Here is a 13,851-nt window from a genome sequence, read left to right on the forward strand (position 1 = left end):
TCCACTACTTTCAGCAAGAGTCACAGAATAGAACAGACAACAGAATTGCTCTGTTGTGCGCCATTGATTAAAAAAAAAATAAAAATCAGTCACCTTTTTCTAAGCACAAGGAGAAAAGAACAGAGAAACACAGGCACTGGTTTCATGACTTGAGGGGCTAAAGACTTTATGGTTCCAGGTTTAGTACAACAGCCAGCCAAGACACAATCCCCTCCTCAGCCTGAACACACAAATCATGAAACTAACCTCTTTCCTAGCTTCCCTGATATTAGCTGAGTCCCTCACCCCTCCTTCATCTCTCCCTCTCCAAAGGTTCCCAATACCTGACAGATTAACGCAGCTGACTATATTGCCAGGTGGCAGAAAAGGACTGCTGATAGACTCCAGGACTTTTCTAGTCAGATTTGCTCAGGGTGCCCATATCAATAGTTCTCCCTTGATTGCAGAGTGTCATCACTGCTCTCCTCAGCTCCACCCCCACAAGAAAACAGATAATAAAAAGTCTCATTAAGGAGTCATTTGGACACAGCTCGCAGGCACCTTCTTCATTTGCAATCCACTAAAGTAGTAGACCCAGACCACAAACCAGACGTATTAAGGACAACTATCTGTATCCCAAAGAGCATGCATTCATTCACAAGAACACACACAGTATACATCTAACCCATAGACATTCAATTATGTTCCCAAGAAATACGAAATAAACTAAGGCAATACACTGAACTTCTAGAAATTAATATTTGCTAGTTGAACTGTGTGCACATTTTTTATTTACAGTACGTCAGTTATACATACAAGAGATAGCAAGTTACACCATGGTAAAGGTAACTAAATCCAAGGACTATGACCCACAGTATTTTGACCTTAAAGCTTCTGTAAAAATTACAACCTTAATTTGTTATGACAAATTCTACTTAGTTGAGTATACAACTCATTTAAACCAAGAAATGAAGAAACCTTTTCTGAATCCTTTATCTCATCAGCCAAGCTTGTAAACAAATCTCCTTTACCAAAAAAAAGGCAAAATGCCAAAAAAACCCCAAACAATCAACCTCCCAAAAACCTAGAAAGAATAACACCACCTACAAGCAAAGGAAGAAGAGTGAAGCCACAGATTACTACTATTTGTTCTAAACTCATGCAATATGAGCTCTTCATTTCCTGTTAAATATAACCTTTGATGGTAAAAGTGAAACTTCGGAGAGTCAAGATACTCATCAGCACACTTTATCTAGCACTGGTTAATGAAGAAGCAAGCTAAAAAAAAAAATTAAGCTGATTTCTTTACAAGAATACCTTTCCTATCAGTTTCATACAGCTTCAGTGCATGCAGCTCAAGTATTGGAGATAAATTTTAAACTCACCCAGAAAATCCAGCAGAGATAATAGCATGCAAAGAACCTTAAGTTACACTTCTCCTACAACTATATAAAAATACCTTGGAATATGAAAACAGCAGAATCAAACTGCTTTTGGAATGCAGGTTCCAATACCTGCCAGAAACAGCCCAAGGGAAGCGCTGCTTTCCAACAATACTTACTAACCTTGTGCCAAAGTCACTGCAGAAAACGTTTCAAGTTGCACCAGCTCCGCCACAAGCGCCTCAAATAAACACTCAGCTCAAACCAACCAAATTATCTTCGTCTTTCCCTCACACCTTTTAATTGTTCAGGAAGAAAAAAAAAAAAACAAAAAAAAAGTATCTGCGCTCATCTCTACCTTCTCCTCTTGACATAGACTGGTTCATCCCAATGTCAAGAAGAAAAAAAATAAATTAAATAACCCCCCAAACCCAACCCATAGCTGCGCACACGACGTACCGCGGAACACGCTTTCGGGCAGGCAGCCGCTCCGATCCCTCGCCCCGGGGTCGCAGCAGCAGCCGCTGCCGCCGGCGCCCGTCCGGTCCGGTGCCTTCACCCCGCAGCGCGCCGCGGGCCCGGGGCGAGGCAGGGGCGGGGGAGCGGCGCCCGCCCCGCGCACCGCCGGCTCCCGCCGGCCGCTGGGGGGGGGGGTGGGGGGGTGGAGGAGAACGACACGCAAAGAGGGGCGGAGGAAACCAACCCGAAACACCGGGGGCGGCAGCCGGATCCCGGCCCGCCTAAAAATGGCCTGACGGGCCGAACGCTCTCTCCCCCGCCCCCCGTCGCTCCCCAGGCGGGCGCGGGGCGGGGCGGCCCCGCCAGGTACGCGTGTCCCGGCGCCCGCCCCGCACGGAGCCCCGCCGCAGTGGGTTATTTTTGGAAGCGTCCCCCACCGCACCCCTCTATGGCGTCACAGCGGAGCGGTGAGGTCACGCCCACAACCGGCAAGGGTGGCAGGGCGGCAGCGGTGCTGCGGAGCTCCCTCCCTCTCGGAGCCCGCACGGGGGTCCCTTCCTCCCGGAGCCTCCGCGCCGCGCCTCCCCGCCGCAGCAGCGGCCGCCCGCCGGGCGAGGAGCCCGGCCGCCCTCTGCCGCAGCCGCTCGGCAGCGTCGCCGCCGCCACCACCACCACGCACGCCGAGCCCGGCACGGCGGCAGCAGGGGAGAGAGAGAGAAGCGGCGGACAGATGGAGCGTTTGGGTATCACGCTCCTGCGCCACTTCTAACGGGAGTGGAAGAGAGGAACCTTTAGTTCTTCTCCCCCCCTACCCCCCCCCAGTGCCGTATTAGAAGCTTCATTTGCATACTGCACAATTACGCTACAATTTGCACAGCACAGAGATAGAGAAGATTTTTTGTTTAGTATTGCCTAAGAGGCAAAAAGTGCGATCACTGCAGTGATCCTTATTTAAGTTAGCAGCCTCTCCTCATTAGTCAAGCCGTGACTTCTGGTATGCTGACAATTTAAGTTAGAGGGCAAAGAATTCTTCTTAAAGAGGCAAGATAAAAAGGTACCAAGCTTGAGAAAACGTTCGTTCTAGGGAGAACCTGGTTTCATGGGACACACAATACAGCGGAAAGGTACCATGGAGCAATTAATTCCTATTATAGGAAGGAGTCCTACCAAGGACTGTCAGTAAGACAAACTGCAGTCAGTGTAGTTGACAACAAAAAGAGGCCTGGCAACAACAGGACAGGCAGGAAAGAAGCTCCTAGAACAGTTGTAGAGTTACCCTTCCTGAAGGTAGTTTGGCAGTTTTAAGTTAACGGCAGCCAGTTATTGCCAGAGCAGAGCATTCATGGCAGTTGTTCCCACACATTCACAACACCTAAGCCTTAACTTCATTATTGAGATCACCATTGGAAGAGAAACACACACTAAAAGATTATTTTTTTTAAAGAGTATTTTACACAAGTGTTTTTATATTAGAGTTTGATACTTTAGAGTTATGCTTTACTGTTCAATATACTTGGAAGGAATATTAAAGCATTTAATTGGGGTCCTATCACTTGCTAATGCAGAACCCAATATATTGCTTTTGCAATGCCAACAGAACTACAATCTAGAAATCAACACTGAATGGCAAAGAACAGGGCCCTGCCTTATAAAAAGACAGCAAAACCAAATGCTGTGGGTTTAAGAACAGTAATGCTCGAGGAACATAATTTTTTGGAAAAGTTCAAGTCTTAGGAAGAGATTGCTGCTGTAACTTCCCTTATGAACTTATGGCATCTTTAAAAGCCTGCGTTATCTTCTGGAATTGCAATAGCTTGAAGTTTAAAAATACCAAGACACAAAACTCTCCAGGATCACATCTTCTCTCTCTGTCATGACCGACTGATTTCACTAGCTGTGGTGGAAATTCAAGTTCACACCTCAGCCTATTCCTCTGTGCCCAAATCTATGTGCTTCCAGATTAAAATAAGGCCTCTGTAACACCTACTGAGACTGCTCAAGTTCAAGTAAGGTGAAATTACAATTTCACCATATGTTTTGCCATACTCCCCTCTGGAAAGCTATTTTAGTCTGGCTTGAAGCGAGATGCCAACACAATTAAGGAATACTAACACTATACACCCACTGCTGTATCAATTTCCCCCTCATCCACAAATGGAACTGGCAACTTTAATATTAGATTTTCTTAAAGAAAAACTCAATGTAAAAAAACAATGCTTGTTCCACTCTGCTAGAGCTGACTTCAAGTAAGTCTAGAAGACTTGTGACTGGAGACAAAAAGGCTTCGAAAGGAATGGAAAAAAAAATCTTAAACCAAACCAAGACAATGGAGTCAGTGTTTGCAGTTCACTGTTAAATAACTGGAAGACTAATAGCACCAACACAAACATCATTTTGAAACACGGTTTACCGATGACAAGAGCTTAACTGAGGGATTACTGTTACCACAATACAGGAAGACACATTTATTCCATGGTCCTAGGGTATCTTCCAGAGGGGGGGAAAGAAATACCAGATCTCCTACACCAGGAATTAATGAGTTTGACATATATTCCCAAATTGGAGCATTTGCATTATGTTTAACACCATACAAGATATTTGTCACTGGGAAAGCCAGAAGTTCAATAGATAGCATTCGCACACCCACTAAGCACATGGTCTGAAAAACAAATTCAGAAGCAATACTGTTCAACACTTCAGTTTGCCAGTACAAAAAAAAAAAAAAAAAAAGATTAGTTTTCTCAGTATTTTAACCTTCAAATCAGCAAAGCAATTGTTTTATTGAATTCAGGCATTCAGTTCGAGCATTACAAGCAGCAGTTTGTAAGCAAAATCTGGGACTCTTCTGAACACTCAAATACTAATGTCCTTTCGTAGGGGAACTGAGCTACTCTTTCTCTAGAAGCATGAGTTTTCATCAGAAAAAGGACAGCATACCAACAATCTGAAGTTCTACCGGTGTATTTATTTTTTCAACAGGTAAGCAGGAAACTAGTGAAATATACTAAGCTATTCAGATCCTTTATAGATCCATGCAGCACAATACATACCCCTTCTTGCTTTGTGAATAGGTTGAGGCAGTCAGCCAGGGCCTCACATGTTTCCTGGGATACTTCAGAGACCACATCAACTTTTTGCAGGAGGGGAGAAGATATTCCTGAAAGCACAAGAGATTAGTAGCCTTAGGGGACATTGTAAACTACAGGATTCTTTTAATTGTTTTTTGCCTCCAAGTAATACAGACATAATATTCACATTCTACAGGAAGGCTGGTGCACTGTTGAGATCTGTGTGAGGAAAGGGTAAGCAAAAGTAGCACTGAAGAAACATAAGTTTTTTCTTTTATATCCTTTGCCTAGTACTGGTATAAGCAGTGTATGAATAGACTGAATTTCTCTTTCAGCATGGCTTAGAAAGCAGAGGCATGTAAGCAAGGCACCAAAGTGACTATCACCAATCTCCTTTTAACCACTTTCTAGATTTAAAAGCCTCAAAGTTGCCAGGTTACAGAATTCAAATACAAAGGATACTGCACTGGTTTAATATAAATTAGGACTGGGAAAATGAAGACCCACTCACTGTAGATGAAGATCAAGTACAAGACCACCTGAGGAACCTGAAGGCGCACAAGTCCCTGGGACCTGATGAGATACATCCACAGGTCCTGAGGGAAGTTGCTAAGCCACTATCCATCATATTTGCAAAGTGATGGCAGTCTGGTGAGCTTCCTGCCAACTGGAAACGGGGAAACATAACCCCTATTTTCAAAAAGGGAAAAAAGGAAGACCCAGGGAACTACAGGCCAGTCAGTCTCACCTCTGTGCCTGGAAAGATCATGGGGCAGATCCTACTGGAAACTCTAAGGCACATGGAAAATAAGGAGGTGATTGCTAGCAGCCAGCGTGGCTTCACCAAGGGCAAGTCATGCCTGAAAAATCTGGTGGCCTTCTACAAGGGGGTTACAGCAGTAGTGGACAAGGGAAGAGCAACTAATGTCATCTACCTGGACTTGTGCAAAGTGTTTGACATTATCCCACACAATATCCTGGTCTCTAAATTGGAGAGACATGGATTTGACAGATGGACCACTCGGTGGATAAGGAACTGGCTGGATGGTCACACTCAAAGAGTTGTGGTCAACGGCTCAATGTCCAAGTGGAGACCAGTTACGAGTGGTGTTCCCCAGGGGTCAGTACTGGGACCTGTGCTGTTCAACATCTTTGTTGGTGACATGGACAGTGGGATCAAGTGCACCCTCAGCAAGTTTGACGATGATACCAAGCTGTGTGTTGAGGCAGACACACTGGAAGGGAGGGATGCCATCCAGAGGGACCTGGACAGGTTGGAGAGGTGGACCCATGCCAACCTCATGAAGTTCAACAAGGCCAAACACAAGGTCCCAGGCAGAGAAGGGATCAAGAGCAGCCCTGAGGAGGAGGACTTGGGGGTGCTGATTGATGAGAAGCTCAGGATGAGCTGGCAATGTGCGATAGCAGCCTAGAAGGCCAACAGTATCCTGGGCTGCATCCAAAGAAGCATGGCCAGCAGGTCCAGGGAGGTGATTCTGCCCCTCTACTCTGCTCTGGTGAGACCCCACCTGGAGTACTGCATCCAGCTCTGGAGCCCCCAACACAGGAAAGACATGGACCTGTTGGAGCAGGTCCAGGAGGGCCACAAAGATGATCAGAGAGCCAGAGCACCTCTCCTATGAGGAGAGGCTGAGTTGGGGTTGTTCAGCCTGGAGAAGAGAATGCTCTGGGGAGACCTTATAGCGGCCTTTCAGTACCTAAAGGGGGCCTACAGGAGAGCTGGAGAGGAACTTTTTACAAGGGAATGTACTGGCAGAATGAGGGGGAATAGCTTCAAACGGGAAGAAGGTAGATTTAGATTAGATATTAGGAAGAAATTTTTTGCTCTGAGGGTGGTGAGGCACTAGAACAGGTTGCCCAGAGAAGTTGTGGATGCCCCATCCTTGGAGGTGTTTAAGGCCAGGTTGGATGGGGCTTTGAGCAACCTGGTCTTAGTAGGTGTCCCCTGCCCATGGCAGAGGGGTTGGAACTGGATGATCTCCAAGGTTCCTTCCAACCTAAACCATTCTATGAATTTAAAGTGAGAACTGTAGGGTTTTTTTTGCCTTCTGCCATGCTATCATATAGAAGAGAAAAAGCTTACCACTGTGAAGCTAGAGATTTAGGTTTGAAAAAAATGAAAAGGAGTTACAAGGACACTGAATAATAATAAAAGGTGAAGGAGGCGTTACTTTCATGGACTCACCTGAATAAGTAGTACAGCTTGCAGAGCAATGCTACCTCACATCCTGACTTCTATGACCATTTATAGAAGGGGCTACATGTCTAAAACCAGCAGGAAATCACAACAACCCAATCAGCTGGTAGAAAATACTTAATATTTTAGATAATCTTTGAAGTTTTGTCACATGCAACAATCCCTCAGAAGTCAAGCAAACCATTCTCTCGGGAAGCATACTTGTTGCAATTAAAGTGTTCATTTAAGTGGCCAGGCTTCAGGATCAGTTAACACCATTTAGTAACACAGGTGCTTCTTCACACCAACAAAGATTAAGAGGTCTGGCAGTGACAGTTCTTGAATTAGTTTTGCAACTTACACTGCTTGTGCAGGACAAGATACAGTACATATCTACACACTAACTGTTGTCTCTGATACCAAAGCTCACTACTGACTGAAATTAGGAGTCTCTACTTACAGCAGCTATCAAGAACAGCAAGTGCCTCTAGAAGGAGGGGCAGCGCACTGAGTGCAAGAGCAGGAAACGTCTTTATTTGTAATAAATAATATGCATAAATCTCAAAGATACCTGGATTTAGAATAGCATATTGAGACAGTTAGGGAGAGAATTTTAAATATCAGGTCCCAAGATAGCCATTTTTATGCTACTCAAAAGCTTTTAGGAGAAGTTCCACATGGAAGGACTTTTAACTCAAATTTGCATTCTGGAGCCAGAGGACTTGAATACTTTAAAGATACCACATCAAACCAAGGTGAGAACTGAGAGAGCTCCAGTTTTCTCTGTTGAGATTTATAGAGGTTAGATGTGAACCTGGAAACAGTTCACTGACCCATCACGTTACAAACATTTATTGGGAAGAAAATAGGAACTTACTACTGCTTTTGGCCAAAACTAGCAGTTCTAGGAAGAAGAGTCTGTTTTTGCTTTACTGGGGGTTTTGGTTACTCAAGTTGTGTATTTTATTTTTTTTTTTTTTTAAAAAACGTGAATGTCCTCACTGATTCTTCACGTCAGCAGTATAGGGTCAGAGAAACTGCCCCTACATTTACCAAAGGGAATTTATTCACCTCATACTAATTTTCAAACTGATTTTTGTGAGGAATTCAGTTTTATTGTATTAATTACAGAGGGTTCCCTATAAAACACTCATATGTTATGAAACCTTACTTTTCTTTGTGAAATAAAAATTCAATAAAAGCGTAGTTAGTGTAAGTTAGGATAATGATCACACAGTAACTTACCCCAGTAGCATATGGAGGAAAAGCTGTATTTTACGCTCCTTTTTGGAAAGCACAGGAATGCAAGAACTTTTTTCCTCCCAAAACTGCTATTCTATTACAAAATAGGGATGTATACAGATAAAAAACTTGTTCTCTAGTTTGAGCTTCATCAGTTTTAGTCACAATATGTAACTAGGACTCAGGCTCAAAGTAACAACAGTTAAATGTTCTGTAAGAACTCCTTTGTGTGTTTAATACACGAGCAACTTCTGTATGTGTTTAAGGCATTAAATGAAACAAGTTCTAATCTCCAACAGCTTGATGCCAGTTCTATTTTTTTGCAGTCATGCTGCAAAAATCCAGGTACATGTTAATTTAAGTGTTATTATTTAAAATGAAGCCTGACAAGTTCAAATATGGCATAAAACTCGTGGCAGAAGTTGGTGGAATATATTCCATCACACCATGCCTCCAGTGCACTGTACAGTTTTGTGATTTCACTTCACATCCTGTTTATCATGCCTCATCTTTCATTGTGTTGCTGGTCACTACAAGACAAGTTTTTTAAGGGGAAAGCTACAGCTAGTTCTCTGTACCTGTCAGGTGTCACTTATGCTCTGCAGTAAGCTACTAACTACAGATTTTTAAAACCTTGGAAGTGAACCCTTACATTATATTCCTATGATTCTACTCAGTAAGTACTATATCTAAAAACCGTTTCACTACATTTACAGCCACCAATAAAATTCCTTTCAATCAACATACTTCTTAGCTGTTTCTCCAAATCTGAAATCTTAGTTCTTAGCAATTATTATAATGTTACTTTATTTGGATCTTTTTCAACGAGGAAAACAGTCCTATATTTTCAAGCTCCTGAAAATTTAATTTCAGTGAAATTAAAGCCTGTGCTGCTTAAAAGAAAAAATTAGTTGCCTGGTAACAAACTGCATTTCAGAAAAATAAGTTTTACCTTTTGTAGCATCCGAAGATTTAACCATTGCAACAAAGTCTGAAATCTCTTTACTGAGTCTTTGTTGGCATGCTTGTGCTTTCTGAAAGACAGCAAGGATAGCTAGTTCAGAAGCGCCTTGTTCTAAGGGGTGTGTGTTTATTCTCTTAACTACACTGAAATTTTTTTAATTTACAAAGCATTAAATTTTAACGAAGATTCCCAGTGACAGAGACTAATACATTAAAACCAAGAGAAATTACTTCAAGTAGCTTCAAAGACACACAAGCAAACAGAAAAGATTTATGCACATGATATGGCTGACCGGTTTTTGTTTAAATTAGCATTGCAAACTAAACCCCTAAAGCTATGTTGTATGTAGTGCTTTTGCAATTTCCCCCCCCTTTTTATTAAAAAGTTTGAAAACACCAAAAGAGTGATTGCTTGTTCTTTGACAAGCCTAAGGCCAAAATAAGAAAGCACATAGGTTAACTGATGTATGGCAAGTACAGCAACATGCAGGAACCCACCCCAAGATCATACTCCAAGTGTGCATTTGAACTTGGAGACAGTTATGTATTAGATAATACCATTTATTCCGTAGGCTGCTGGGAACTGCCAGCACCAGTTATCCTCCCATCTCCTTTCTGCCATGAGCTACTTTGAGTTCTTGTTCTGAAAGGTACGGTACAAGCCACTTTGAGTTCAGTCACATGAAGATTTGTGTTGCAGTGTCAGCTTTACCTTAAAGTAAAAGGTTTTTGAAGTATATGTATGGCAAAAGGCAAGAATCACAGGCTGAATACCAGAATTATAAAGGAAGACTAATTTCCATTGCAGGTCTGAACAACCACTGTACAACACATCTAATGTGACCTGAGGTGTTAAAGGGTCAATTCTAAGCCATTTCATTGCCTCTTTTAGGGAGGCAGAGCACGCTGAAGGTTAGCTTTGTTACCCTCCAGTCTTGGTGTCACCAAGTACAGTACACAAGGCTCCCTCTCCTGGCTGAAAGTCTCAAGCAACTTTCTACCTTGCAGTAGTGCTGGTAAAACTGAAAAACAGAACCCCATAGCTATGATAAACATGGCGTTTTATGCATACAGTCTAAGCAGGAATACATGAAAGTAAGCAGTGCAAATACAAGTAGCATTTATGCAACCACGGAAACAAAGAATCTTTACTTTTAGCCAAAAGTACACTAAAGTATTTCAATACAAAACAGTACTAACGTGCAACTGCCTAGATGCATGAGCCACATCAGTACTCAATACATACTTTTAGAGTATCCTGTAGGTCTGTAACAGATACTGTATCATCTTCCTCATCATCACTACTCAACTGTTCCTGTGTGCAGTAATGAGTGCTATATGCAGAGTGGTCTTCTATTGCTTCCAGCCAACTCTGAATGGAAAAAAACAGAGTTAATACACATTTCAAAGGTCCTCCCCAGAAGGCAACAGCATACATGCAAAAGAACAAATTTAAGTTTTCTATTGATATGGATAAGATACTCATTAATAAAATTAGACACCATAATGAGCAGAAGAATTGATTGTTAAAATCATAACGTATTCAAGATGAGATACTCTGTGGTCAGAATGCTGTCTAGGACTTAACTGATCAAACTTTAAGGACAAATGCCACCCACACCTCAGTCTATCCAAGGTCACATAAAAAAGTCATATCAATTAAGACAAGACTGAAGAGACTGAAGGAAATGTATTTTGCATCTATGGGTTCAGGCAGCAAGGTCCCTGTAACAAATTTTGCCTTCTTATGCATGACTAACTGTGTACAAAACCTCAAGCACTATTTTAATTAACAGGTAGATTGTTTTCCTATTCACAGAATCAGGTTGGAAGGGATCTCTGGAGGTCCTCTAGTCTAACTTCCCTGCTCAAACAGGACTACCTAGAGACAGTTGCCCAGGACCATATCAAGACAGCTACAGAATATCTCCAAAGCCAGAGATGCCACAACCTCTCTGGACAACCTCTGCCAGTGCTCAGTCACCCTCGCATTTTTTCTTATATTCAGAGGGAACCTCCTGTGTTTCAGTTTGTGCCCATTGCCACTGGTCGTGTCACCCAGCACCAGTGAAAAGAGCCTGGCTCCATCTTCTCTGCACCCTCCCTTCAGGTATTTATTTACATTGACAAGATCCCCTGGAGCTTTCTCCAGGAGGAGCAGTCCCAGCTCTCAGCCTTTCCTAGTATTAGAGATGCTCTGGTCCCTTTAATCATCTCAGTGGCCCTTTGTTGGGCTCTCTTCAACACGTCCGCATCTCCCTCATAGTGGGGAGCCCAGAACTGGACACAGTACTCTAGTCGGCTCCACCTCTTCAACTCTAGTTAGTACACCTATAGAAGTACAACAGCAATTACACTACAGACAACCCTAAAAAAAGTTATTATCTTGTTTCAGACCCACCTTTTAAGAAATTTATTAGGTTATCTTAGACAATGGCTGAGTATAATTAACATTAAACATTCTTTTGTTCAGGATAATGAAAGTGCAACAGAAGGAAGTTGCAATAGAGGTTTACCATGTGGAGAAGTTAAAGAAAAAGAGGAAGCCATAATACAGGCACAGAGCTGGAAAACAAGGTGGCACTAATTTTAAAGAAGAGAACAACTATCTGTCCATTTTTTGCTATTTAGTCTATAGTCATGCTAAAAGATTCAACATGTGCACATATGTTACCAGGTCTGGATGATCAAGCTACTGAACCCACTACTACTGCATCCATAGCAAGCGGTATGCAAATTATTACAGAAGTTATTACATTTTAAAGCCTTTGATAAAGAATCATTACCTCTCTAGTTTGAGAAGGAAGGCTATTTTTAGGAATCTTGAAACGATGAACAGTGTCATCAAAACATCTGACAGAAAAGAAGCAACTGTCAGTAGATTTTACCTGAAGGAATGTGGAGAAAAGACAAAATTAATATAATGAATTGGTAAGAAAACACAAAACTGTTAAGAGTAAGCAAGGTAGAGTTATTACTGTTAACTCAGAAGTTTTTGCCTCAGTTTTGATGTGAAACAACTATAGTTTACAAAAAGCTTGGTCAGAACAGTTCTGCGAAGTGTGCTGCCTTGCACTTTACATCATGAATGAGAATATAGAGGTTCTTTATGTCAAAAATATTATATATGCATATGTTGTCACCACTTGATTCAGGCAAAATCTCAGCAATGGTGCAAGACCACAAGTATTAAGGGATTTATAGATACAGAAGAGCAAGGGTCACTTTTCATATAGTAAGAATATATAACTAGTTAAAATAGAACATGTGGTGCCAATCTATAGAACATGACAGCTTATAGAATAAAAAGTATTGAAATGAACCTAAATTTATTTTCCTTAAACACTTCATCTTCCTGTGTATTATAAATGACACAGGGTCTGTTTTCCCTCTGTCCTCTGTTCATCCCTTCCAAGAGATATTACCACAAGCATAATGGAATTTAAGGAAGTTTTCCAAAAGTCACCTTCAAAACTGATCAGTTCTCCAACTGAAATGAACTTAAGTTACACAGTCAGTCACAAACAGCCAGTGACAGCTACAGGAGGAACTACAGCTTTGCTGTTCTGCATCACATGCTCCAATCAGCTGTTTTGCGCAACTGAAGAGGCATGCTTTTAGGAAGCCTTATGTTTGTTTAAATCTTCAAGACTGGAAAGAAGCAGAGGAGCTTTATGGCCACTTATATATAAGAATATTTTGCTTGACAAAAATAAATGTTTCTTGCAACAGCACAAGCTTTTTACTTTTTTTTTTTTATAATAAAGACATGCTCACCAACCTAGCTGAAGTTTTCATTGTCTAGATTTGGAACACCATCACGTGAAAAACAACAGTAGTGACAAGTCATTTTACTTCCTACCGTGCAGACAGCTTGTGTTAGATGCTTGCATCCCTGACGATGATCATTATTCACTGCATCAGCTCTTTGAAAGAAAAAGAGATTTAATAAAGTGAAGATGGGAATTATTTAAATCACTTTTCAGAAATTTAAACACAGAACTTACTGTCTCCGATACCAGGAAAGGACTCCATGTTCTAGAACTATCCAGTAGAGTTTCCAACCAAAAAATCGTGAGCTCTAAAAAAGTAATTAAGAAAAAAAAAACAACACACAAAACAGAAGAGGCCAGGTGAGGTTAACAGCTGAGAGTTACTATTCCCAGTAAGTTTGATAGCTTGAAGGCCATTACATAAAACTGGCAGTCATTAGGAAAACATTTTAGGTTTTACATATCTTGGTGATCACAGCAACCTGAGAATACTTTACAATTCTGAGCCTGCTATTCAGTAAGAACAGAAATATTAAAGTGCTGCAATTTTTTTTAATATTACAGGGGTTGTTGATCACCACACAGTTCTACCTTATAAAATCAAATGAGAAACAAAACACATTGAGATATCCAACTACAACATTTTACCTTTCACAAGCTTTAGTACATAGTTCTGGTTTAAAAAAACCAGTTCTTTACGTTACAATTGTAAGAAAATACATAGCAACATTTACACTGAAGAAAACTTTAAAGATTTAATTAAGGAACATAAAAATTAAGCATTCATG

The 13,851-nt window shown here is 41.5% G+C and overlaps 1 protein-coding gene across 7 annotated transcripts in view; it reads right to left on the minus strand.

Annotated features, from left to right (window-relative positions):
* Positions 1-13,851, minus strand: part of OSBPL1A (oxysterol binding protein like 1A) — a gene marked incomplete at its 5' end in the record, with an annotated part of 81,597 nt that overhangs the window by 47,246 nt on the left and 20,500 nt on the right. For all 7 annotated transcript variants that reach the window (XM_082480113.1, XM_082480115.1, XM_082480114.1 and 4 more), the window contains 6 exons: positions 4,871-4,977; positions 9,280-9,361; positions 10,537-10,662; positions 12,077-12,178; positions 13,153-13,216; positions 13,298-13,371. In XM_082480113.1, the coding sequence (XP_082336239.1) occupies positions 4,871-4,977; positions 9,280-9,361; positions 10,537-10,662; positions 12,077-12,178; positions 13,153-13,216; positions 13,298-13,371 (555 nt within the window). The remainder of the gene's footprint in view (positions 1-4,870; positions 4,978-9,279; positions 9,362-10,536; positions 10,663-12,076; positions 12,179-13,152; positions 13,217-13,297; positions 13,372-13,851) is intronic.

Source organism: Vanellus vanellus, assembly GCF_965231255.1.
Source record: "Vanellus vanellus genome assembly, chromosome: 2".
In the NCBI taxonomy this organism is placed as follows: domain Eukaryota; kingdom Metazoa; phylum Chordata; class Aves; order Charadriiformes; family Charadriidae; genus Vanellus; species Vanellus vanellus.